We start from the raw sequence: 25795 nt of genomic DNA on the forward strand, positions 1-25795 counted from the left end.
CGTGCAACATGATCTTTGGATTGCATTTAGGAGGTTGCTCAGGATCAGAAGGGAGTTGCAGCTGATTCCTCTGTGCAGGATTTGAGTATAATGTGTCCTGACAGATTCAAATTAACCTGATATTCTATGATTGTGATTTCACATACTATAAATCAAATTGTAGTGAAGATGACTGATTCCGGCAAATTGGTTTGGGTGTCTTCTGTGTATACCACCAGCAAAAAAGAATGGCTGAAGCTAGTAAGAAGTTCATCACTGAATCATACATGTCTCATTTTTATCTTTCAGTATTTATGGCTTAATGTGTATAATTGGATTCAAACATACAGAAAAATGCCAAACTAAAATTGCTCTTTTGTAGGGTTTTTGTCTGGCTGTAGCAGAGCAAAATTGTCATATGTGAGGGAGGGAGCTGTTGAAAGGGATGCCAGGGGGGTGTTATTTAATGATAAATGATCCATGTATTCACAGGGGACGTGGAGGAGTGCCTCCGCCACCAGCAGGAGTACCAAGAGGGGCACCAGCGCCCAGAGGAGTGCCTCCCAGTAGAGGACCAGTCAGTCGTAGCCGTGGACTTCTAGCACCCAGAGCGAGAGGAGTACCTCCACCTGCAGGCTACCGGCCCCTTCCACCACCTCCAGCACAGGAGACTTATGGTGAATATGTAAGTCGAGTTTTTCTCAGAGCTGTTGACATGAAGCGTATTGATTTTTGGAGGGATGAGCCTAACTATCACTTTAGAACTGAGTAGAATTTCTTTAATTAGTACCTAATTAAGTCTTGCTCTGAGAATTTATGGAGAACGTGCTAATCTCATTACCTTTTTAGACTTGAACTGTTTCATATCACTAATACTTCAGGTTATATGTGCTATCATAAAGACGTTTGCAGTGCATTTGGCAAAATATTTATGTAGCTCTTAAGCATATTAGGTTTCTGCTTTAAAAATCTGAAAAATCACACTGTCAGTAGATCTTTAATTCTGAAATGTGAATAATGTTCTACTCTTTAGCCTAGAGCCATATTTATAGGCATAGTGCAGTTCAACGATTAGACAATTAAAATACTTTTATGAAAGCTTCAGAATTGATCCAAAAAATTTTAACAATCGTACAGTGCATCTCAGTAAGCCTTACATTTTTGTCTTGATTTCACTGCAATAAAAATTAAACATATCAAAATGTTTTGTACAACTGAAAATTACAGACGGTTATGAATTATATGACTTGTATGAATTTAATTTATACTGAACTTACAGAGCAGTAGAATAAAGAAGCTTATAAAATCAAAACTATAGTCATAAAAATGGATTGTCTTACAGAAAATGTTTTCAAGGACAAAGCTTTTGATGTTTTTGTATATCTTAAAGCTTTGTGTGTCCTTTTTACAGCCAGATCTCTTGTCCAAACTATGTATCTTTTTATTCAGACTATCAAAAAAGGAGCTCATGAGTTCCAGAAAAAGTTTTTCCTATTCAGATGTCTTCTTTTCAGTCAAAACCTTTCTTCTACCTATCTTCTCCCTCCCATCTTAACCACATTTCCCCCCCACAAAAGCCCCAAATCAAATCTCAACCGTTGTCCATTTGATCAGAAACCTAAAGTTCTATGTAACATTGCTTTATGGAGATACAAGTTTAATGTCATTAGCATGAACATTTTTGTACATACCTGAACAATAAAGGAGAATCTAATGTAATTTATTAATGTTATGAAAATCCGTATTTGAACAGCATTTTTAAATGTCCCTTGGCTATACCTGGCTTGACTGTTCAAGGTGGGCAAGTAGGTGGTTATTTCATAATGCTTTCAAAGCAATTAGTCCTGGTAGTCCTTTCAAATCAATCTGGCCTTTTTCCACACCATATGCAGTGGAATGGATGGTGACGGGGTGAAAGTAAACCTGAGTAATTATGTATTTATAAATGTCTGTTTATAGAATATGTATGTAGAAGTGTATGCCATGGATGTAGCCAATAGTGTCTTGAATATGTATCCTGATGTAGGCTTCTCTCCTGAGAGAATGATTAGAAAATACCCACTATAATGAAAAACAGTGCTATGCTATAGAACTGCTAAACTGAACATTCTCTACAACTGGATCACTTATCTTCCAAACAAGATATCTGAACCAGGATAAATATATTATGCTGTAATTGATGAAGCTATGCAAACTGGTCCATTTTAAAATTACCATATTTTGTGTCTTTGTGGGCTTTGTTAGAAAACTCTTTCTAGGACGTGAACCATTAGGGTATTTTATGTTAGGTGTTAAAGTCTGATACTGTTTCCACCTGCCCAATTGTAGCATACAATCAAAGTGCCAAAACTGTATATTTTATTGATTTAGGTAACATGGTAAGAGTCATTAGTAATATTTCTGTCCTTGCTTACTAATTGCTTGTTGCCTGTGTCTATGTATTAAGTGCTGTTTTGCAAACTCAATATCCAAGGAGGGTAAGGTGTCACAATTTGCTGAGAAGTCAATAGAATGACAACATCCATGAGACTGGGGGGTATCGTAACATGTTATTTTAAGCAGCATCTGTGGCATATAGTTTCTGAGCTACAGAAAACAGGATATCTGGAGAAGTTACAGATCAGCATTTGAAACTTTTCCATTGAACACTGGAATGTCTGCAAGGATTCATGAAGGTTTTCATTCCTATAGGCTTACAAGCCTGTACTTTGTATTTGTTGAAATAGTGTGAAAATATGTAAGTTTAGAAAGAAGCAAACTATATTCTGGATGGAAGCCTTCAACCACTTGCTTCTGTAATTCCATAATCTAAGATGATGCAGGACTTCCAGTACATAAAATATTTGCCCTTTTCCTCTGGCATACTGTTATGTACATGATGTGACAGAAAATGAGGCCATTATTAACTCGCATAAACAGCTTCCGCTTTCAGTCTCTCCCTTTGGCAACCTCTTTCCGTTGTCCTGAACATCTGTCAGACCAACGAATCTTTAACATCTAAGAGTAATTTACTCAGTTCTGCCTCCTGCCTATCGTTATCTCCCCCCCCCCCTTTTTTTTCTTAAGATGTTACTTTTAAAAAAACACCAAAATGGAAGATGGTTACTGTAGTCTGAAAAAACAGAAGGGTTAATTCTGGAGGAAGAATCTTAAACTGGGAAAATCATGCCAGAGGCAAAAAGTAATTTATTTGGATGTAGATGCATTTTAACAAAGGCTCAAGATCAACAGAAATAAGTGATCATTTCTGTCCCCTATTTTGAGCCCATAAGTAAGTTGTCCAGAACATAACTGTTACAGAAGACTCTGCACAGAGGTAGAGTATTTCTGGTCATCAGCCAGCTTTCTCAGATATCTGTAATGCTGACTCTGGATGCTTCATGTGGCCTTCTCTGCTGAAGTCACTCAACGTCCTGCACATTTTTCCAGTTCAGTATGCCTAGTTTTCCCACTCCACTTTTGCAAGTCTCACTTACATATCTCATTCAGCCCCATAACCCATTCCTCCTAGGACTTTACAGTATTGCTAGTGCCATGATAAAGTTTTTGAAGCTACTAAACCGCAGTTGCGTATTGTTTCCTGTTAAGATTATTTTTTTTAACAGCTGTAGCATCAGCTTGGATGATAGGAAAATTTCAGGCATCTGCAGCCAGCCAGCTTTATAATCACTGTTCCATCCTCACTGCTCTGGTGTGATAAACTTTCTCCAAGGGCTAATATGACTCTCATTTTTGTGTCTTCGACTGCGTGGGTCAGGAGGAAGCCTAGTATGAGATGGAAGCATGGCCAGGATTATTTTTCTAATACTTGGATAAGGGAAAACATACAAGATGGTTGCTAGATTTATTGAAGCACTTGCAGATAGTCTCAGGGACACTGTTCTCTTAATTATGAGAGTGTTTCTATACTTACTGAACCAAACATGCAATAGATAAAAGTCAAAATATTTTTCATATATTTGTAAACTTACAATTTATTCCATTCAGATAAGGAACAGAAATTGTATTTAACTACTACCTGGAGATTTTAATCTTTTCCATAATTTTCAATAAGCAAGAAATAAGTAACAGTATGCTAGCAATTCACTACTTTTTTTTAGTGTTGACTCCTTAATCAATATTCAGGCAAACAGAGGTTAGAACATAACTGTTCGATCTCAATTACTGTCTAGTAACAGTTTCTGCTTTTTGCTTCTTCTTGTTGTCGTCTCTACCAGCTTTAAACCTTTGGGTCTTTTTTCCAAATCAGTAATACAGCAATGGGGCTGAAGCTTTTTAAGATTAGTTAGTTATTCACTCCTGCTCTTGTTTCACAAGAAGTGTTTTTCAAATATTCTCTAAGTATTTAAATTCTGTACTCTGAGGGAACATATTTGTTATGATGCCACGCCGAGTCCCATTTTGACTGCTTATATGTTTTAAATGAAACGTGAGATTTATCTGAGCTGATAATCAGATGTTAGGCATTAAGGACTGGACTTTTAACATAAATTGTTTAAAGTAAAATGAATTCTTGTGGCAGTGTGGAACTGAAAAATAACTGCAATTGAGCAAGTTATGGTCAAGACTTGCTTCAGCAGTATTTCAGAAAGCAATCAGTTCTAAATGTTCCTCCTAGTGTCTGTGAGTGTAAAGTGGTGGCAGAGCTTTAGTTCTGTTTCTAGATGTTTATTGATGTTTTCTTGTGTTCAGACAAGGGTTACTTAAAGTAGTGACCATGTGTATAATGTCTAGCAGTGTTTCAATTAGAGTGCTTCAATGAGATTGCTTTCTGTAATTGGAAATTGAATTATGATGGAATGTCTACCGCTAAGAGACCTAGGGAGCCTTTCTAATGTTAGGTAAATTGTAACTTGAAAAAGAACATTATGAACAATTTACAATTACATGTCAAGGTTTTTTGATTTGAAGATACAGGCTTCTTCAAAGGATGAACAAAACAGTTGGATGTATAACAGATACTGGTAACAAACTTCAAGATCTAAACTTTAAAATCTGTGCTTAGTTATCATTTGATTCTGTAAGATCCTAAAGCTTAGAGATTCTTAAGTTTCTAAGTTTATAGTTCCTGAAGCATACATTTGTGGATATTTCCAGAAATACATTGTTTTTACTGGTACACAAAGCAGTGTTTTCAGACTGAATTCAGACTTAAGATTGTAATTCTCATACTAAGTCTATTATACAGGACTATACTTATACTACATATACTATAAGATATATGTGCTACAATAGGATGAGATTATGCTCATACTACTCCATATGAGAAATGGGGAAGACTCAAAAGACATCATTGTAACCTGCTGTATAACAAGATCCTACCCAAAAAATGATCAGATGGGATGCTGTAAGACACACTTATTTGCAAGCTTGGTATTTCTCCAGTATCGAAAGGCTCTTGGTTTAGACTCTTGTTGCAGGTATTCACATTCCCTCAGTTCTCTCTGGAGAGCATGTGCTAACCACCAGCATAATGGCTGTGCTGGCATTCTCAGCATCAGGAGCTGTGGTTTCCATCCTTTCCATTTTGGAAGGAATTCTTAGAACTTTGTGGGAAGCTTAAAGGGAAGGAAGAGATGGGGTTGGTTTGTTCACAAGTGATGTGTGGCTGGATGGCTAAGAACAGAAGTCTAGACTCCATTTCACAATCCAGTGATTAATATAAAATGTACATGTATCAATTTAATGAATGAATGAATACAAAGTCTTACTTCTTACAGGTGGGAGCACATTCAGCTGAATAACCTACCGCCTATTGTTTAGTGCATCTACTTAGAAAGTTCGTTCAAATTCTCCCAGGCTTGATGTCAAGCATTTGGGTTTAATTCTGCAGATGCTGAGTATTGGTTGTAATATATAAAGTCCCATTTCCTTTGTGTGAGGAAAATGTCTAATGCAATGGATGCATTTAGGGCTATGAACTCCAAGTGGAGGGGAGTATACTTCAATTCCTAAAGAACTGTATACCACAGATGTAGAATCATAGAACATCCTGAGTAGGAAGGGACCCACGAGGATCATCAAGTCCAACTTCTGGCTCCACACAGGGCAACCTGAGAGTTAAACCATATATTTAAGAGCATTGTCTAAATGCTTCTTGAACACTGACAGGGTTGAGGCAACAATCTGTGTGTTTTTCGTACCTTCAGTGTTACCACTCATCTCGTTAAGTTAGGTGGCCTCAGTCCCTACCGGGTCTCTTAATATCAGTTCCTAGGTGTCTGAGGGCTGTATGGAGTCTATAAGAGTTGATAAGATGTTCAGGAGTTAATCCTTTCAACAGAGCATTCTGATTTGTAATTATCCTTTCTGCATCTCCTCACTGAGATCATATTTGGTTTAGAAGATTTTGAAAAACAGAGTAAGGATTACAAAAAACATACTGTGGAAGCAATTTCTTGGAGCAACGTTGATGTTGATTTTGCAAGGTAAACTGTTTTTAAACTAGACTGCTTCTTCTCATTAACATTCATTTGCTCATTTACTGTTCCTGGTTGAAAAGGAAAGATCTGTAGGGGAAAAAAAAAAAAGAGCAAAATCTTTGTATGCCATATGAAAAATACAAGTTCTTTATTTACAAGTGAATGTTTCCTGGAATGGGGAGCAAAATATTGGGGAGCAAAATAAGGGTTAGTCCGGAGGACATAAGACTTTGAAAAGAGCTTAAATTCTACCTGCGTTGATTTCCAGTATAATTTTAATCTCACTTTGCAATAGTTGCACCATGTTTTAATTTACCTTGATATTCTGAATACCGATACTTTCCTAAAAACTTGCAATAGTTTTATTCAAATTAATTTCAAATATTCTTGTTTGTGTAGTTGTTTTGAGTGTGCAGCTTTGTTTGAGTTCCTGGAAAAGGGTTTGAAGAAGCTTCATTCTCTAGGAACTACATAAATGATCTTTTTGTCCTTTCTGTCTCTGTTCCCTTCTGTAGATAATGTTCTGGTTTACACTTAAATCTTACCTTTTTTTTTAAAGCAATGTGTTCACTGAGTTTTTGTTTTTCAAAAGTGCTTAAAGTCAGTGTAAATTCTGGTAAGGCTTTTGGAAAGGAAGTTCAAAGCATCAGAACATTCTTTTTTTTTTTTTTTTTTTAAGTTGCAATGTTCTGTTTCATGCTAAGTAGGTCAAGAAAAAAGAAATGTGAAGAAACAAAGAGTTTTAAAGGTATTAAGACCCTCAATTCATTGTTTATTTTTCTTTTATGTTTTCCTTTGCTGTTGGGGTTTTCAGGATGTGGTGAAGAGACAGTGGAAAATCTTTCTATTTTCTCAGGAGATCAGACGACATTTTAGCTATGGAAACTGTGGGATGTTTTTTGGAGGCAAAGCTGAAAAGTTTTTCTGCCTGCTTATTTTGAGGTTGAACCATAACCTATATTGTGTACATAAAATAATTCTTGAATTATTTCAGAGTTCAAGCAGCTAATCTGAACTGGGGCCATGTTGTGACTTGGTGTTATTGCATAGGCCTTAGTTCTCCTTGTGATTCTTACTCTGGCCCTGGCCACTGTATACAGAAAGAGAACTGTTTTGGCCTGGTAGTCACTTGGTTTAAATGCTGCTGCCTATATTCATTAGCAACTCTTCTATTTTTTTTTTTTTTTAAGTGCAGAAACAGAATCCACTGGTACATCTCTCCCATTTCATAAATACCTTATTTGTTCTGGTTGAATATGCTCTGGTCTCCTTCTAGATGAAAACAGATGAAATTGTACAAACTAAGAGCTTACAATCTGTACGTGTTTGCTGCAAATGTCCTTAATGTTAGCATTCAGACTTCAGATGGAAGTAGCTGCCCATATTTGTTCTGATTGCCCTGTTGTTTCAGTGATGGGGAGATGTTATTTTCACACGACAAAATGGCTGTTCCTTCCTTTTACAATTCTAATTTGCTGAAAAAATTCTTTACTGCCTAGTGCTGATGTTGTCTCATGTGCTTTCTCCTTCAAGTTAATTTCTGAGCACTGTATTTTTTGATTGTGATAGTTTTTATCTGAAAAGACGAAGTTCCACCAGTATTTGGTGATGAAGTACTGGTGTAAGTATTAATTTCAGAGAATGATGAGGAAAAGAAACAACAACCTTTTAGTTATAGTGATAACAGCCTTAATTATGTTTTTTTCCCTTGGATATATTTCCGTAGTGGGGCAGAGCAGGGAAAATGATTTCTTATTGATTTGATGATTTTTTCCAGCACTGCAAATGGCCTTTTTGCTAAAATGAACTTTTTACCCCCTCTTTTTCCTGCTTCTCTGTCTTGTTCTCTTTGAAACATTGTTAATTTCACCTAAAGGGGGCCCAGACACTAGTCTGTCACTGTCACTGCCAGCAGATTATAATTTAAAGCCACCATTTCCTATTCCCCATGAACAAGGGTATGTTTAAAGTACTTAATCATTAGAAAGAAATACAGATGAGCAAGACTTAGCTTGATTTAGAATGTGTCGGGCACTGCAGAGGTTTTGGCAAAGATTGCTTTCATTGGTTTTATCATCATTTGACCTGTGATTGTAACTTACTGTTTAATATACTTGGAGGATGCATATTTACGTATTGCCTTTGGTTCTGTCCATGAAAAATGTCTGCACTTTGCACTAGACAATTGCAGCTACCAAACGCTGCTCTTCACCCTTTGGATTTACATCAACTGCAGGTGCTATCATTAAGACAACTGCAGGCAAAAGCTCTCTTCCAGAGGAAATGTAATGTGATGCTAGCTTAATAGTGGAGTTATTAACAAGGTTAGAGATTTTGCAGAACAGTTTCATATTTTTTTTCAGAAGATCTGTCTTGTAACTCTAACCGTTCTTTTCCTTTGGAAAAAAAAATCTTAAGATCATAACGAACATAAGTCAGGCCATTGCCTCTTGATGCTTTCCTGCTTGATATTTCAAGTGCCTGTGGAAAGTACCTGCAGTTATGAGATGACGATAGCATTTTCAGCTCACTATTTTTTCTACATTTTTGTATTGTAAGCATGAACTGTACAGCACATTTGCTGCCTTTTCTTCAGACTAAATCTGATGAGAGTTAGTTTTCTAAGTTGTCCTGAGAAGTAGAATATGAATAATAGAAACAAAGTGCTTCCATTCATGGGCTAAAAACATCATTTTGTTGGGCTTTTGTTTTTTGGAGAAGAAATATGGCTTCACTAGTAAACTCTTAATGATTACCGATTATCTTTAGGAAGAGCTTTAGGAAGAGAAATCCTTACTGTTTGCCAGTGAATATGACGTACTTAAATAATCACAGCTATCCTATACTAAAGTTCTCTCCTCTGCCTCTTCATTATATGTAAAATTACTTTTATTTAAGTTTGAATGATGTTTTATAGTGCTGAAACATGTCAGATGGCTGAGGATATTTTGTATAGATAATAACTAAGGTTAAATAAAACATTGCCAGGGAAGTGGTCATGGCACTGAGCCTGCCAGAGTTCAAGAAGCATTTGTACAATGCTTTCAGACACAGTCTGATTTCTGGGTGGTCCTGTGTGGAGCTAGTAGTTGGACTTGGATGATCCTCGTGGGTTGCTTCCGACTCAGGATATTCTATGATTCTATGATTTATTGAATTCACAAGAGGTCTGTTTCAGAAACAAAAAATAGTGTGGATTTAATTAAAAACTGAAAATACTCTGCCTTGACCAGCCTTAATAATAACCTCCCAGAAGGGAAAGTTTTCAAATGCAGTGTGACTGACAGAAAATACGATGTCACATCTAGTTCAGGGAAAGCTCTGAAACATAATTTGGCTGCCCTTGCCTCCTTGCTGTTTCAAGGGAGTAGTGCACAGTAAATAAATGTGGAATTTGAATCTTTTCTCTCTTAACAAGACATCATAAGCACCTCTTTAAACATAGTGTATTTTTGCATCATGTAGCAGAGGAAGTTTATTTTGTTTTTAATGTATATCTGTGATTTTACAAATGTAAATACAGCAATAAAAAGGAAGAATGGATCTATTTAAGCAGATTATGGTAATTGCAACACCACAGGTTGATCTTAATGCTTAAGTGCCAGGCATCCTACATATGAAAAATAGAAACCAGTTATCTTTCCATTCAAAGCTTAGAGTCACCTTCAGCAAAATAATAATGCAAAATTTAATAAATTCTCTACTTTAGAAATTAACACACACAGTGGTGAGAAATAGTGAGTTCCAAGCAAAAGTTTTCTGGAAGAGAAAGCTAGCTACATACACACAAGCCTGATACAAAACATTGGCCTTCACAAAATAGTACTTTCATTCTGCTGGGCATTTTGTTAGGCTGATAATGCTTTTCCTATTTCAAGTAAATTTTGTTCTTTTGTCTGCAAGAAGCCATAGATACACCATAGCTTCAGGCTAGTCTGTTTTACCTTTTTCTTCCTCTTTTTTTTTTTTTTCCTTTTTTTTTCCTTTTTTTTTTTTTTTTTAAGTTATTGATATAAATGTGAAAAATAGGACTGGTTGCTTAAGAATTCTTGAAGAATTCCTTAGGGGCAGAGTTCTCCTGAAATGTTAAAAGGTTAATTTCAGTCCTCTGCTTCGATTTGTTGTCACTGATGTGCATATATCGTTGGAGATAGGGGTGTTAGGGATGGCTCATTCACAGTTAGCAGATTCTATGAGAGGAGACCAAATGTCATGTAAATGCTCTGGAACAGAGCAGATACATTGGCTCAGACAGCTTCTGCTGCTGATCAATGTCTGTATTGTTAACAGATGTCTGTGCATTGCATCAAGAAGTAATAAAGTGCTTGTTCATAATAACTGCCAGGAGGGAATGGTTTTGTGGGTTTAGTGTGTGGCTCATCAAGGAAAATCCATATCTGTATCAGATGGGCAAAGAAAACGCTAAGACTCTATTTTAGCTTTTAGTTTCAGGACAGTGAATTATTGAAAGAGCAAACAATGAATTTCCTTTTTTGAGTGGGACCGTTTATCCGTGCATCTCTTTGCGACACAAAATTGGAAGAATCTTTTTGTCCTTTTCCAGGCCTATGAATAGGCTGTCACTCCCTTGTGCCTGCAAATATTCATGGACACCCTTCTCTAATCATTGCTGGGAAACAATAACGTTCACTGATCTAGCAGTGGCAGAGCAGTACTGGTGGGCTGCTTGCTTGGTTTTCCATATAAGCAATTTCAAATGACATGAAAATGCTAGAAAATCTCTCAGCAAACTCACAGCTTCCTGTTTGTTTTGAGGATGTCGTTGGCATTTCTGCTGTAGAAAGCTTTCCTTCCGAGCAAGCTGTCAGATGCAAATTATCGAAGGTGTTTTCTACTAGAGTAGGACAAGCCCTACCTAATTGACACAAGCAGTAGTTTTTATTATTATCAGTCTTCACTGAAAATTTCTTGAAAAGGATTCTTTTCCTAGGAGAGAGATTGTTATTTCATAAGACTTTATTCTTATATTGCCAGGGTTGATACACGCTTATTCAGAAAAATATATTTATGTGACATTGCCTGATTTTGGTTTCTCTGGGTCCCTATGTTTTCGAAGTGCCTTCTAATTAGAGTTATTCTCATTTGGTGAAACTGGAGAAGATAACTGTAAAAATTCATTGAGGCCTTTGGGGTATTTGCATAGGATTTCCGAAATCTCCCACGTCAGGGATCAGTACAAAGGAAATGCCATTTTTACTCAACATCAGCTTAGCTCAGTTAAGTTTATTGTTTGATCCAATGGTAAATTAGTGACAGTTCTTTGGATTTCTACATTCCATCTTTCCATGAAAGCACAGCATCATTGTCACCTGTTTTTATGTTAAACTTCTGTATGGCTTGTGGCTGGAGCTAACATGGTTTGTTCAAGTTAGTATTTAAACGCCGTGCTATTTTGGGAAGAGCAGTATTACGGTGTATACTTTACCAAAATTCTTAAATACTTCAAGAGAAACACTATTGGAGTCATTAATTTAGTGTCTTAAATAATGGTTACTAAACTCCTACAGGGTGAAGAGTGTACAGAGGGCATTCAAGGTAAAGCTGTGGTTCTTACTAGTGTTATCTCTAGGGAAAATCTCTTTCCCGTCTGTAGTCTACATAGGAATACTGAATTTAGTGTCCAGAATTAAGAGTCAGCAACATCAGTCAGTTCACAATCTTTTATTTAGATGCTTTGGTTCCTAACTGAAGTGCTTCCCTGAACTTTCTTGAAGGTCAGTAGCTGACATACCTCAAATTCAAAGATGTGGAGACATGAAGTATTTGTAGTTTTCTCTGCACAATCCAATATTTTAAACTAAAATATCTGTTTTGAAGCACATTGCTGCCAGTAGCTCAAGATATTTTCAAGCTTATTATACAGTCTTAGATGTATGTGGAATTAGTCTCTTAATATCAAGATTTTGCCATCTCGGGATTTATATATGTCATATATCCATTTCAGGAGGGTATTGTCTTTGATGTTTAGAACTAAGTCACTACTTTGTTTCTAGAGTGTGCTCAGGGTTAATATTACCTTTATTTTATATCCTTTCAGGAGTATGATGATGGTTATGGAACTGCTTATGATGAGCAAAGCTATGATTCCTATGACAACAGCTATAGTACTCAAGCACAGAGGTAAGTTCCAAGATCTGCAGTAACTACAGGTGAAATATTGTACAGTTGGAAAGTTAATTTTACTTAATTACTTTCTCAGATTCATTTTAGACAGTAAAAATATTATAAGAGGCTTATTAGAAATACCCTCCAGCATTTTGTCGCTAGTAGTACAGAAGTAAAAAAGTCAAGTTACTTAGTGGTTGAAAAGAAGCAAGTGATATCTTGAGACAAAGAATTTCCATGATGCCAAATCACAAATCAAAGTGTTTGGCTGTTCAAGAAATTTAGGAAAATTGAATATTAATTTTGAATTAATGTTCAAAAAAATTTTTATAAGGTGTGGGGAACTCTACAAAAGGTAGTAAATCATCTGAAACAGCTGATTTTTTTTTTTTTTCACTTTTCAAACCTGATTATACTGCAGTACTTTACATTTATTTGGTGTTGCTATGTTAAAAAAAAAAAGGCAAACAAAAACTAATAGTATATGCTTCTGTGGAATTACGTGTTTATGAACAATTTAAATCTCATGTTAATTTGTGTCCCTTTCCTCCCTTTACATTCCCAACAGTATTTTTAAGCACTTCTGATTTATTTACTTAGAATTTTGCTTTCTTAAAGAAACTATTTTAAAGTTCCATGAATTGAAAGGAAAACTATTGTGTCCTAGTTCCCAGTGCTGGAAAAAAAAACAATAAAGCTGTGACGTACAAACTACTTGTATCAGGTTGTAACAAATATGACATGACACACTTTTTAGTAATTTGGCTGATCATCCCCATTTTGGGGTACATCTAGTGGGCACATTTGAAAAAGGAAAGGGAATTTTTGTGCACCTTTTAGTGAATTTCTTCTTACTCTTTTTCTTAGACCATGCTGACAGTTTGATTAGTAGTGGATTTCCTAATGTCATTGAGAATTTCTTGAAACAATTTATGGCAATAAACTTAAAATGGTTGAGACAATGCTGAAAAAATGCTAGGAAATGCTCTAGTTATACGTTATTGCTTTGGTTATTTGCGGTGCTTAGGGCTCCAAACCATGCCCACTGGGAACAAGACAGAGGAAAGGGAGTTGTTGGTTGACACTGTGTTAATGAAAGAATCAGAGCAGTATCCTTTTACCTTCCACTGAATGTTTAGACTACTTTGTTCAGTGCAGCCGTATCTGAAATACTACAGAACTGTTCACCGCAAAGTTGAGATCAAAGCTGTTTGCAGTTGACATCTGCTTTGCTGTAGTGTTGACACACCCAACATAAATTTCATTGTATAAATGAATATTTTCCTGTGCCCAACAACTCAGTGTGAAAAAGCTTAGTGGAAAGTTCCAATGTCATTATTATTGAGATCTAACACAAGGAAAATAATACTTTTGTACATATGATACTTGATTCCTGTAAAGTCTTGCAAGCTACTGAAAATTGATTTAAAAAAAAAAAAAAAAAAAAGGCATGACACCAGCAGTGTAGGACCTCTAAAATATGATGCTCTGTAGGCATTTAGAGACCAGCTGCTGGTAATGGATTTTTTTTTTCCAAAAAGAAAATTACCAAAATAGTCCTCAACTTTTATGTTGGTAATTCTATTCTGTTTTACTGCTTCTAGTGTTGGTAACAGTGTTTATTGCACACAAACAGTCAGATTTCATTACCAAGTCATTTGACTGAGCCCAAACTGAAAACATTACTAGCATTTGCTTCTTTTTCATGCTAAGCAGGCTTTCACTAGGATATTTTTTCATTTGAACTAAAATTAGCAAAAAGCAGGTTTTCCAATAAATATATTTGCTCACGTAAAGAGCTAATAATTATACATAAGAATATGTATAATATTCATACATACAATATGACTATACTCAGCTTGGTCTGGAAGGAGATGATTCACAAATTGTTTGCTTTACTTTCTATTTTGCCTGTAGTTTCACAATATTACATATGGGTAGATTTCGATTTCATTATCTCTTGAATAATTATTTTTTTACCATAATCTTAGTAAGTGCTACATGGTAAAACAAAGCAAGAAATGATTCACTCACTTGTGTATTTCAAATGGGGCATGGATACTCATTCTCTAGCGTGTTTTCTGGCTTGGCAAAAATAATTTTAGGATTGTATTGGCAGGCAAAAAGTAATAACTATAAACAGCCATCTGAGCTACCTAGAACAGCATTCCTGGCTCTAATTTGAATATCAAATAGTAGCCCATATTGCAAAATGTCATTTTGTAACCACTGAGAGATACTTATCATAGTTAGGTGTATTACTATGTTCTTTCTGTGAAGGAAATTACGGGAAATAGAATTGTTTGTGTAGTTTAACCTTATATCATTCTTGATATTTTACCCTCATTATAAAGCATGGTAGAAAGGACTGGTGTGTAGAGGGCATTTATATGTTTAAAATGCATTGGTGACAAGCATGTATAAACAACATTTCTTCTTTTCATTTGTAATGTTGAAAGCAATAATCTTTTAAAACAGTAATAGTATTTTTAGTATATCTTCTGATACTGATTTCTCCAGAAGATTGTGATATTAAAGACATTCTGTATTAGTGAAGGAAGTTGAGAAATAGCTAAGAAACTGAAAAGATGAGCTTGTTCAGAAAATCATTTGCAATAGATTTTCAGCATATGAATCCTGTTCATGCACCTCATCAAACTTGGTTAATGTTTACAAGTGTATTTTCCTGTGTGGTACAGTGGAGACAGTTGAAATATTCCTTTTGTTTTTAAAGGTTTTGCATATTTCAGTGCTTCCTTTGTCAAAGATGGAAATTTGTAATAGAATTAAAATACCTCTCTTTTTTATTTTTGTTTTGCATGGCAGCACATTTTTGAGATGTCTGTGTGCATGAGTATATGTTCTCCAAATTCATCCATTCAATACAGCACAGCAGTACTCTCATGTATTCTGTTTTTAGTTGTGACATGTTTAGTGTACTTTCCAGAAATGGCCAAATCTGAGATGGACTAGGATGTCATGGTATGTTCAGATACGAAGAACAGCATATTGTGTATTTCTGTGTGCATTAAGGTAGCTGAGAATTCGCATGAGTTTGCAAACAGTTCTTCTCGACTGTAACCTGCTTGCTGCTACCAAATTATATGTGTTTAAATTTCAATGGCATTTTATTTGACATTGTCATGTACAAGAAGGGATATAAAAGTCACGCACAATGTGAAGCCTTACTTAAAGCCTGTCACAGCATTAATAGGGAGAGAAACATCAGAGTTCTCTCCAAGTTGTCATCCATCTTAATGCCCTGTAATCCCATAGAAGTCGTTTTCATTTAAAACATTTTCTTATCCGCTGCTGTTTGTTCATGTAACAAAGCCCCAGATTGTAGTGCTTGGGGATGTTTTTTTATCAAAATTATATTTTATGGTTAAAGAACCTTTAAAAAATATCCCTTGGAGCTGCACTGAGTTTGACTGGTTATCTTAACAGATTTTTAGAAGAGATGCAACTAAATTGTATGTTTAGTTTTTTTGCAGAGGATCCTTAGACGAAATTTATGCCAGTGCAAACTAGTAGGGTTAATAAATGAGGCTGTCCAGTATCTTCATAAATATATATATATAATAATCTAAACTTAATTTAACAAAACATTTCTCAGCTTCTGAAAATCAAATACTTCAAGCAGCCAGGACAGTTTTAACCTTAATAGAGCACTGAAAGCTGTCAGAAGCTATGATCATTTATGGGAGATACGTAATGCTGAGGTAAGGAAAGCAGCAAGACTAGAATTAGTTACTTGGTCAAGCAGGGCAGGCTTCACGTTATGCCGTCAGTAATTCCTTCAGGAAATCTGTCCTATATAAGTGTGTAGTAATTTAATATTCACAGTTGTATGCCAAAAACTTTTTGGGATCTTAGGGAAGAATGCGAATTGCAAGTGTGCGATACCACTGTGATAATCTCCCCATGGGACTCTTGGTGCAGATACTTGCATATGTCAGGTGCAGGTAGATTTGGCAGCTCCCCTTATCCCTGCATGAATGCTTAGTTACATGACCCAGCTGACCCTTAAAGGACTTCCCAAACCTGTCTAGAACCGTAATCTTTGACTTGGATTTATTGCAGCAAGTAGTGGGTATTTTAATGGACCGATGTTACTGCTATGAAAATTCAGAGAATAATGTTGTGGAGGAAACAGCAGAATTTAATTGGGTCTTAATTTTAATTGGTAGATCAGTTTAAACATTTTTTCCATATGAAAAAAAAATCTATTAATTCTAAATCTCTGAAATATGTTACAAATTGAGCAAACATGCTTTCATCCCTTAGTGGCTCCATACATGATCTGCACAAATGTTTGCGAAGACAATAATAGGGCAAAGGGAAACGGATGCTAATAAATCAATTGGCGCTGTCAGTTCACTGTTTAATGTTCTCTAGAATACGTAAGATTTATCACTGAGGAATTGTAGAATAATGGTAGTGTATGGAAACAAAGTCCACCAGGGAGATGTACTACATCATTCGGATTTAGCGCTGCCATCTGCTTAATAGCATTGAGATGACTACAGAGGTACTTATGATCAACCATTCATAGCATTGACAGATGCTGCAGAGAGTTAACATGCCAGAGAACGAGGTTTGTTACTAAAATTCAGATTATGTGACAAGGTTGCGGAGAAAGGGGGTGGGTTTGTTACCTCTCCAACAGCATTAAAGGTTTACTGTTTGCTTTTAAGTTTGCTATCAAGAGAGAAGGGCTAACGCTGTTACTGTAGCACAAAAAAAAGTAATCTAGAGAACCCCATCTGTCTGCCCGTGCCACTCAGAAGTTTCTAATAACTTCTTATGCTTTTCTGGTAGCATTCAAAACTGCTTTTATTTATTTATTTATTTTCCTGGGGAAAAAAATTGCTTTTGACTAGCTTCATTATTTTTATCTATAGTGGAGATCAACAGTCTCTACTATAAAATAGTTTGTATAACTATACGTCTGTGTCTGTTTAGGGACAAAAATAGTAAGTCACTCATGTAGTTATGTAGTCATTTGGTGTTTAACTTGTAACATTTATGATTTTAAAATTGCTTTAGATCTTCAGTCTGGGTGATCTTGCCTTCACTCCATTGCAGAAGAATTTAATCTTAAACACAGATACAAAAGGGGAAAGATTAGCACTTAAAATAATTGCTGGCTTTTCCACACTGTTTCCTGCACAGTTTTCTGATTTTCACAGTTGCTTCTTAATCCTCCACATTTCTCTCAGCAACAACCATTGTGCTATTGACTTAAACAGTGTTTCTCAGTCACTTTCTTTGCATATTGAACAATAATTGCTACCACTTCAAATCACACCAAAACGTGGTACATTCAAATAACTGCAATTTGCCTGTAAGCCTTAGAGCCATCCTGTCAAGCTAATCTGAACTTTTGGAGGGAGTTTACAAATTCTGTATACTCCACTTATTTTTATTCAATGCATCTAGTTCACTGTGTTCATTCGTTAATGTGTTGAAGGATAAGTACATGATGCAACTTTAAATCTTTTACCTAAATCCTGGAAAACATAACCACATGTGGTAATTGCCAACCACATTAAAAACCCAGCATTATAAATGCCATGCAGTGAAGCCTTATTCTTCACCGTTCATCAAGTGACTGTTTCAAGACAATTTCTTTATAGAAGACTGCGCACGAGGACTCAGGGGTTTGAAAGGTTTGAGTAGATTTGTGGTTAGTAGCTTGTGGTAGTTACTTAAGAAAAAAGTGACTGGATATCACACGAAAAAGATTACCTTTTAATAAATAAGTACATAAATAAATAAATAAACTCAAGCGATGGCCATTGCTCAACTGATGCCTAAACAACACAGCTAAACTGACGTATTAAAATTTTCCAAATTTGTAAATCCCTGATCTTATACCATTCCAGAAGCACCTTAGTTTTGACAAACTGACTCTGAGGATGTAGTTCTTACCGTGGTCCATAGATGTGGTCCTCCCCATTTTCTCTTAGGAACTCAAATTTTCAGGTATATTCTGAAACCGTGCTCAGTAGCCACACAGAAGATGACAATGTTTCCGTTTATGAAAGGAGAATTTTCATACAGCTGAGTATATGGATTTGAAACTAGCTTACGGAGGTGTTGCTGTTGGCATTTGAAAGTTAATTGCTAACATTTTGTTTGTGATGCGCAGTGTTTTAAATTTACATTGTTAAGTTTGTCAGCAATCATGCATTTCCAGGGTGTATAAATATGCATTATATGCAAAACAGTGTCTGTTACTGTAGCTTTTCAAGATGTCATTCTCTGGATTTTAATGCTATTAGCTGCTAGTGTTTCATGCTCTGACTTATAAATCAAATCAATCCGTAGCAGTGTGGGGTTAGTGAAAATGGCTACTATTTTGCTATAATTTTATTGTTACATGAGCACCAGGTATATAGGAGCTTATTGGATGTGGTAATTCTGAATAAATAAAGCTTCAAAAGCATTAGCATAAACAAGCTAATGTATCTTTTAACTAAAAATCCCTGCTATGTGGTTTTCTGCTTGATTTTTATGCTCTTATTTTTGGAAGACATTATTTTCTGCAGTTTGTCAGATCTAGTTCTTCAGGTAAATCTTCAGATAGTTGATTTCCTTTTTTTTGTCATCTGTGAAGATGTGATAAGATAAAATATTGAGAAGTGCCTCACAAAAGCACAGTTACTTTTAATTCTTATTCTAGCATACGTTTCAACTTTAAAAAAAAAAAAAAGGTTTACAGAAATCAGTGTTCTGAAACCTCAGTAAACAGGAACATGACTAAAATAACCGTCTTTAAAGGAAAAATAAATTGTAATGCAAGTATTTCACACGGTGTGCTCATAAAATTGGAAAAGTTTTTCAGAATCCTCATCATGTAGATATTAGTAAGTATCACTATTTAAGAAATTAATTTCAAGTTTTAGTATTATATATAGGGAGGATTTATTTCCCACATTTGAGGTGGAGAAGGAACTTCACTGGAAGCTCATACTGTTTTGGAAGCCAATGTCTATTAGTCAAATGACAGGGGCATAAGAAACCGGACTTCATCAGTTCAGAACACTTTCTTGTGTTGATGAATTTGTGTTGATGAACTGTGTTGATGTTGTATGTAGATGACAATTTGATGCTGTTTCGCTGGTTGAAAGTCAGCGTATTATATCTGCTTACTAATAGTAACTGAAAATTGCAGTTTTATTTTTTAGAGACCACACTGGTATATTTTCTTTTCTTTCAACGAAAGAAAAATTTTGCTTTTTTCCATTGGTGGGGGAATATCTATTTTAATTGGGCAAATTTTAAAAAAGGGAGTTGGTTGCAGTAAAACCTTAAAACTTTCTTTCTCTCCACCCCCCCCCCCCACCCCCCAGTTTTTATTTTAGAAGAAGTAACTGGGAGTTGGAAATTGTACTTTTAAGCACAATTTTGGCACCAGATGCTACATAATAGAAAATGCTTAGTTCAGTACCCATCAGAATTTAAAGTTTATTGTCATATAGTCACATCAGATGAGAGCAGTATGCAATGCAGTTGGAACATGCACGTTGATACATGTCATAGAGTCCACAGGAGACCAGCAAGCAAGTCTTAGCAGTTAAATGGATTGAACTGTGCTTTTAACACAAGAGGAAGAGGTCTGCCTTATTGTACTTGGAGAAGCACAACTTGAACCTTGCTGGTGTAAGGGGTGCTAGGGAAGCACCAGAAAGATCTCAAACATGGTAATGCATTACTTTTAAGATCTGTCAGATGCTTATGATTATACAGTCCTGAAAACAGTTAAATGTAGTCTGTCTTTAACTAAATATATTACTTAATGGCACTTTTATTATTTTGAATTCTAATCATAAAACTGGGATGGAATGATCATTCTTTTCTCAAATACTCTTCAATTTCAGCTGATGAGTAAGGCTATCAAATTTATGGGAAACTGATGAAAGTTGTACTGTTCCTTCAATAAATTAGAAAGACAAGAAGGTGTGATGTATATCTTACTGAGTAGTATTTCTAATGACAGAATGGTGACATACCGCCTGTGCAGTTTTTGTGGACGATAATGTATTATAGGCAGTGTTATCTTGTACTCCAGTCTGTGACAAGGAGTATTATCTCAGCTCTCCAACATCATGTGTGGGATTCAAGAGGGACAGCCAGGAATTAGAGATGGAATAGTTCCCACAGCTGCTTCTGGGATTGCAGTAGGTAGTCTAAAAAGTCTGACTGATACCATTCAGATCTTTGTTATCCTCACTGCTTCCATTGTCCTGAGTAGTCTTTGTCTGTCTGGAAGTGAGGGGAAGAAAACACATCCTTCAACGTTATGTTTATGTTGGTTCGTATCTCTGTCCTCATTTAGCTGTTGGAACACTCTCAGTACACACCTGAATTATTCAAGACTTCCAATTTGCTTTCCTCTGATAGCAGTCTCGTTCACATGTGCCCCCGAACTGCTTTGTGAGCCAGACAAATGTCATGTGGTGATGGCAGGAGCTTGGTTCTATTTCACAGGCCAAACCAAAACGCCGATGTGAGGCAGCTCAACTTCTTAGTTCCTCTGTTAGTGCTTTCTTGTTTGATGTGGCAAACTGTTGGCGTTTTATTTAGCAACTCCCATGTTTATGAATGGATTTTTATGGTAGTCTACTGATAGTTTCAAGATAAAACTATAAGTTCCTGCTGCTGCTGCTGTTCCTCAGAGGAAGTCTTACGTTTGCTTTGTGCCCCTCAGTCACTTCTGCTACATCCATTTTGAGAGATGGGACGTGATGAGAGTAGAGTTGAAGGAGAAAAGACTGAATGAGTTCACAGACATCAGTAAATGGACATCTCAGATGGTAAAACTTAGCTTTACGGCAAAACTTAGTTCTTAGAGCGCTTAGAGTTCTGGTAGAAATACGTAGACAGATGTACTTGAGTGCCTGGTAGGTAGCTTCAGAATGCAGACAATTCTGAAGACATTTCACTATTCTTCTACATAAGTGAAAATTATTCCAACTCCTACCATAAAAAATAATTTCTAAATAGAGATAGCTGAGAGAATCCTTGAGAGGGCACTCTGGTCATCTTTTAGGATTGTAGGAAATAAGAGTTGATATTTGTACTATGAGATTAAAATGGGATGTAGTTTAAGGATGATTGCATCATTTGCCTATATTTTATAAAGCTTTCACTTACAGGTGTCAGCTGCTTTCTGCGATCATTATCTCTGTATTACAGACATAAACTGAGATGCAGGGATAAGAGTATGTACCAAAGAAACTTCTGCCAAAAAGAGGCAGAACTGAGCAGTAAATAAAAATCTTCTATCCATAAGATGCAAGAAAAGACATGAATTTCCTCCTGATGTCCCAATTTCATGCTATGCTACTGGAAGCTGGATTACAGATTCTATTTTAATGATCCACAAATGCATCAAGAAGAGATACTCAGCTCAATGTTCAAGACCATTGTGGAGATGAGAAGCTTCACTACTGTGATCGTTGTCTTGACAATAACATTTGGGACACTCTTCTTCCTGTTTACTGTTGACAGATGGTTTGTGATATCAGAAGCAGCTGAGCATGAAGGTTTGATAGGAAGGCTAGAAAGAAAGAGCCGTGTCCTTGTGGAAGAGTTCTGTTCAGATACGATCATATCAGCCAGCGTCTATCATACAAGATCTCTTGCTAGAGAGATCTTGTTCTTTCTACTTCTCTGCTTTTATGTGTAATTTCTATAGGACAGAGGTGACATTTGTGAAGCTGCAATTAAAATCAAAGGAAGTCTTCACTGTTCAGGTGTTTTCTGAAACTGCCCTGCCTTCTGTCAGTCCCCAAATTAATTATGATACTAATATGTAAAAGAAAAAGCAGAAAAAAATATATTTTTTAGCCATTTTTCCCTAGCAAGCATTACAGAAGGCTGAACTGGTTGCAGAAAAAATGCTGGTTTTCCTCACTGTAAAGGAGGAAAGTGTTCCGCTTCACTTGATGTTTGGAAACCCAGTAAACAGTGCTAAAGTCTGGGCTTTTCCATTAAACTCCCCTTACCCCATTTACTCTCCCCTTAGTGATGAGACTTGTTACCATACTACTTTTGCTTCTAGTGTAGATATAACATAATGCTCACTGTAGAAGACACTTATCACAGCACAGTGGTTCTAGAAAAATGGCAGGCAGCGTTGCAGTGCTCTGTTCTACGTAGTAAAACAACTTCTCTAAGACTTTACTTCGTCAGTGTTGCGGTGCTAGAACCTGAGCGTGCAGATTCTCAAGATCTCTGCCTTCTTCTTGGACAGAGAAAACAGGCATTTCTCCGTGGCCTTATATAAACTACTCAAGCCTCACTTTACAGTTTCTCTAAGCATCATAAGTTTAATGCGGAGCCCTCACCACTTTGAGGCAATATACTTAAGTTTATTGTTGTTTGCTATTTTTTTTCTTTGTCTTCTCCCTGCCTTCTCTCAAAACCCAAAAGACATTGTGCTGGTATGGGAATACAAAAGAAACTAAATATGAGCAGATATAAACAAGGGCTCTATGTACTGTTTTTTCCAAGATTAGGAAAATGCCTGAAAAGCTTACCCAACTGCACTATGTGCAATTGTCCATGTATGAAGAAGACAGTGCAGAATTTTTGGGTACTGCCCCCACCTTCTAGGGAGAAACTGCTTGCAGACACCTGGAGAAGGAAAAAATCAGGAAAGAAATTTGTAGAAAATGGCCTCAAGAGGACATTTCAGATCTGAAAACATCATAACTCAAAGCAGACTCCCAGTTTAGTATTGCCAGGTGCAAAGAGAAGGGATCCTGTAGTGTTTTTTCCCTTGTTCTGAAAGGAGGGAGGTACACGAGATGAAAAGGAGTAGGAAGAAATGGGTTTCCCTTGCAGAATAAACCAGTTAAAGGGAAATATTAAACATGAACAGTCTTCAATCAGAATTGCTAGGATGCCATAGAACCTATATAAAATAATGTAAATATCAAGGATGCTTTTAAAACAAAAATATCACACAATGTTTGTCTTTTTTACTGTTGCCTAAAGATTTTTAAAGTATGTGTACTTCAAAAGTGAGACTTGACATCATACTTTCTGTCCAGAGGAAAAAAAAATTAGATTTAACATAAATACTTAAATTCTCACAAGATAATTGACCTCAACTATCTCAGTTAATGAGATTAAATTCACACTTTAGGAACTGGGTTGATTCTGATACTGCAGATTCCTTTGAAAAGTTTTCCTATGAGCAGATTATTGCCTTGAAATGATAGAGCTCTCTAAATTGCAACTTCATGTATAGTACTAGATTTTTGTGTAATACAAAGATAACTTTGGCTGTGAATGCCACAACGTATTCAGACTCTATAACAGGTGAAACAAATCTTTTTAATGCTTTTTGTTTCTTTTCTTTAACACAGAACTCCTTAAAGCATACAGATGTATGTACCCTTTTCTTTGGGTCATAGTCTCTTGGTTGCCTTCTCAGAAGTTTTGCATTTGTCAGTTGAATTGAGAGAGTCAGTGTTGTTATAGAGCACTAAGGAAAGGAGTCAAAGTAGAAGGTATCAAATATCACTGGGCAGCATTACTTCCCATTATAATTTTGGCTCTTTTTTACACAGATTATTAATTTTGAAGGGTCTGTCCATTAATATAGATAGGTCATGATATCCTTTTAGTGGAAGTAAAAGATTTTTCCTTTCAAATGTATATTCGTTTTGCAGTTTGCATACTGTAAAATGAGTCATTTTTTGTTTAATATATATTTAGGTCTGTGAAATGAAACCCTGCAAAAGTCATTCTGACAGGATTGACAGATACAGGGATAGGGCTCAGCTGCTATAGGTTTCTAAACTTGACAGTCTTAAAATAAATAATTATGTACCATGTGGAAGGATAGTGAATGTCAATTTTAAGTTGGTTGTCAGAATAAAGACTGTTCTATCACTGGCTGCTGCAGGGCAAAATTGTGTTATTTCTTAGGCTTCAAACTTCGACCTTGTTATTCTGGTCTGTGCTGCATGGTCTGGCAAACCACAGATAGCATTTATGTTGGGCACAGATACTTTTTTGGGAGTTTTCATAGTACATTCCTATTAACTTTTTGTTGAGGAAGCTTTATGTTAACAATTAAATACTCATCCACAGTTTTCGGTTATGTATTTGCACACATCACGGCTTTACTGTGTCCGGCATGGATTATTTTGTGGAATTTAAAAATTGTTAGTTAAAAAAAAAAAAATCTATATTGTAATTTTGTTCATTTTAGAAGTGATTGTGACTTAAGTGTTATTTGTATTATAATAAATGCTTTATCTGCTAGTTCATGTTAAGGCTATAAATTGCCTTTTCTCTCTGGTTTTAATTTTGTTAGCAATCAATCTAATTTTGGAAGCATTTTGTCAATATTTGCAATTACTTGTTAGCGACCATATTTTATAAGGATTTCCTTCTCACTCAGCAGGTAAAGATTTGGTGGCATCAGTTTGTGGAGTATTTATTTTCCAATTATCATCAGCTCTGGGTCTGTCTGTCATTAGAAAGAAAAGGAGAGAAAACCAGAGACTTGCTTTTGACATCCTGCGGACATGTCTAATAGTCTTCTGTTACATATTGCCTGTTCCATCAATTATGTAAAAGACTATACATAGCTACATTTCTATAAAATATGAAAACATGATGGAAAAGGAGCATGAAATAAGGCTTATCCTCCAATTTCCATTCAGTGGTCTTAATAGAAATAGAAATGTCATTACGAAATGGAAGACTGTTTTAGTCCATGGTTATAATATTCATACAGGTTTTTAAATACTAATGGCTGCAGGTTTCTGCTTTTAACTTTGAAATTTTGATTGCCATTTCTTGTCTACTTGTTACAATGATAGTCTTTGCATATGTGCGCATCTTTCTTGTTTTGAAGACACTGAACCTTACAAACACATAGGAAGTGTATAACTCTTGTTTATTCTTTATTGTGTTTTCTATCTGTGAATTCAAGGATGCAAAGGCAAAACGCTAGACAGTAGTAGGCACTGATGGCAAAGAAATTGGGTTCCGTATGTACACCGGCTACCCATCTTTCATTGGCACTTTTAAGGTCTTCAACCTTCTGACCTATTGGCATCATTTTAAATACAAAATTCCCACATCCACATTTACCACTGTGGACCAGGATCTCAGTGATGAAAAATAAACCTAAATGGATATAGCTACAGCTTATTTTCCCTTCCCATTAATGAACAAACAGGACCTCAACTGTCATTGTCACATGGATGCTTAGTTTCCTTAGCTTAGGACATGTC

The 25795-nt window shown here is 36.0% G+C and overlaps 1 protein-coding gene across 4 annotated transcripts in view; it reads left to right on the forward strand.

The window, feature by feature from the left end:
- Nucleotides 1-25795, forward strand: part of KHDRBS3 (KH RNA binding domain containing, signal transduction associated 3) — a 94245-nt gene that overhangs the window by 60183 nt on the left and 8267 nt on the right. For all 4 annotated transcript variants that reach the window (XR_007158627.2, XM_013192648.3, XM_048049474.2 and 1 more), the window contains 2 exons: nt 472-664; nt 12460-12542. Coding sequence is in view for 3 of the 4 variants with exons in the window: in XM_013192648.3 (XP_013048102.1) it covers nt 472-664; nt 12460-12542 (276 nt within the window). In the remaining variant the exon portion in view is untranslated. The remainder of the gene's footprint in view (nt 1-471; nt 665-12459; nt 12543-25795) is intronic.

This window comes from Anser cygnoides, chromosome 2 (assembly GCF_040182565.1).
Source record: "Anser cygnoides isolate HZ-2024a breed goose chromosome 2, Taihu_goose_T2T_genome, whole genome shotgun sequence".
NCBI classification, from domain to species: Eukaryota; Metazoa; Chordata; class Aves; order Anseriformes; family Anatidae; genus Anser; species Anser cygnoides.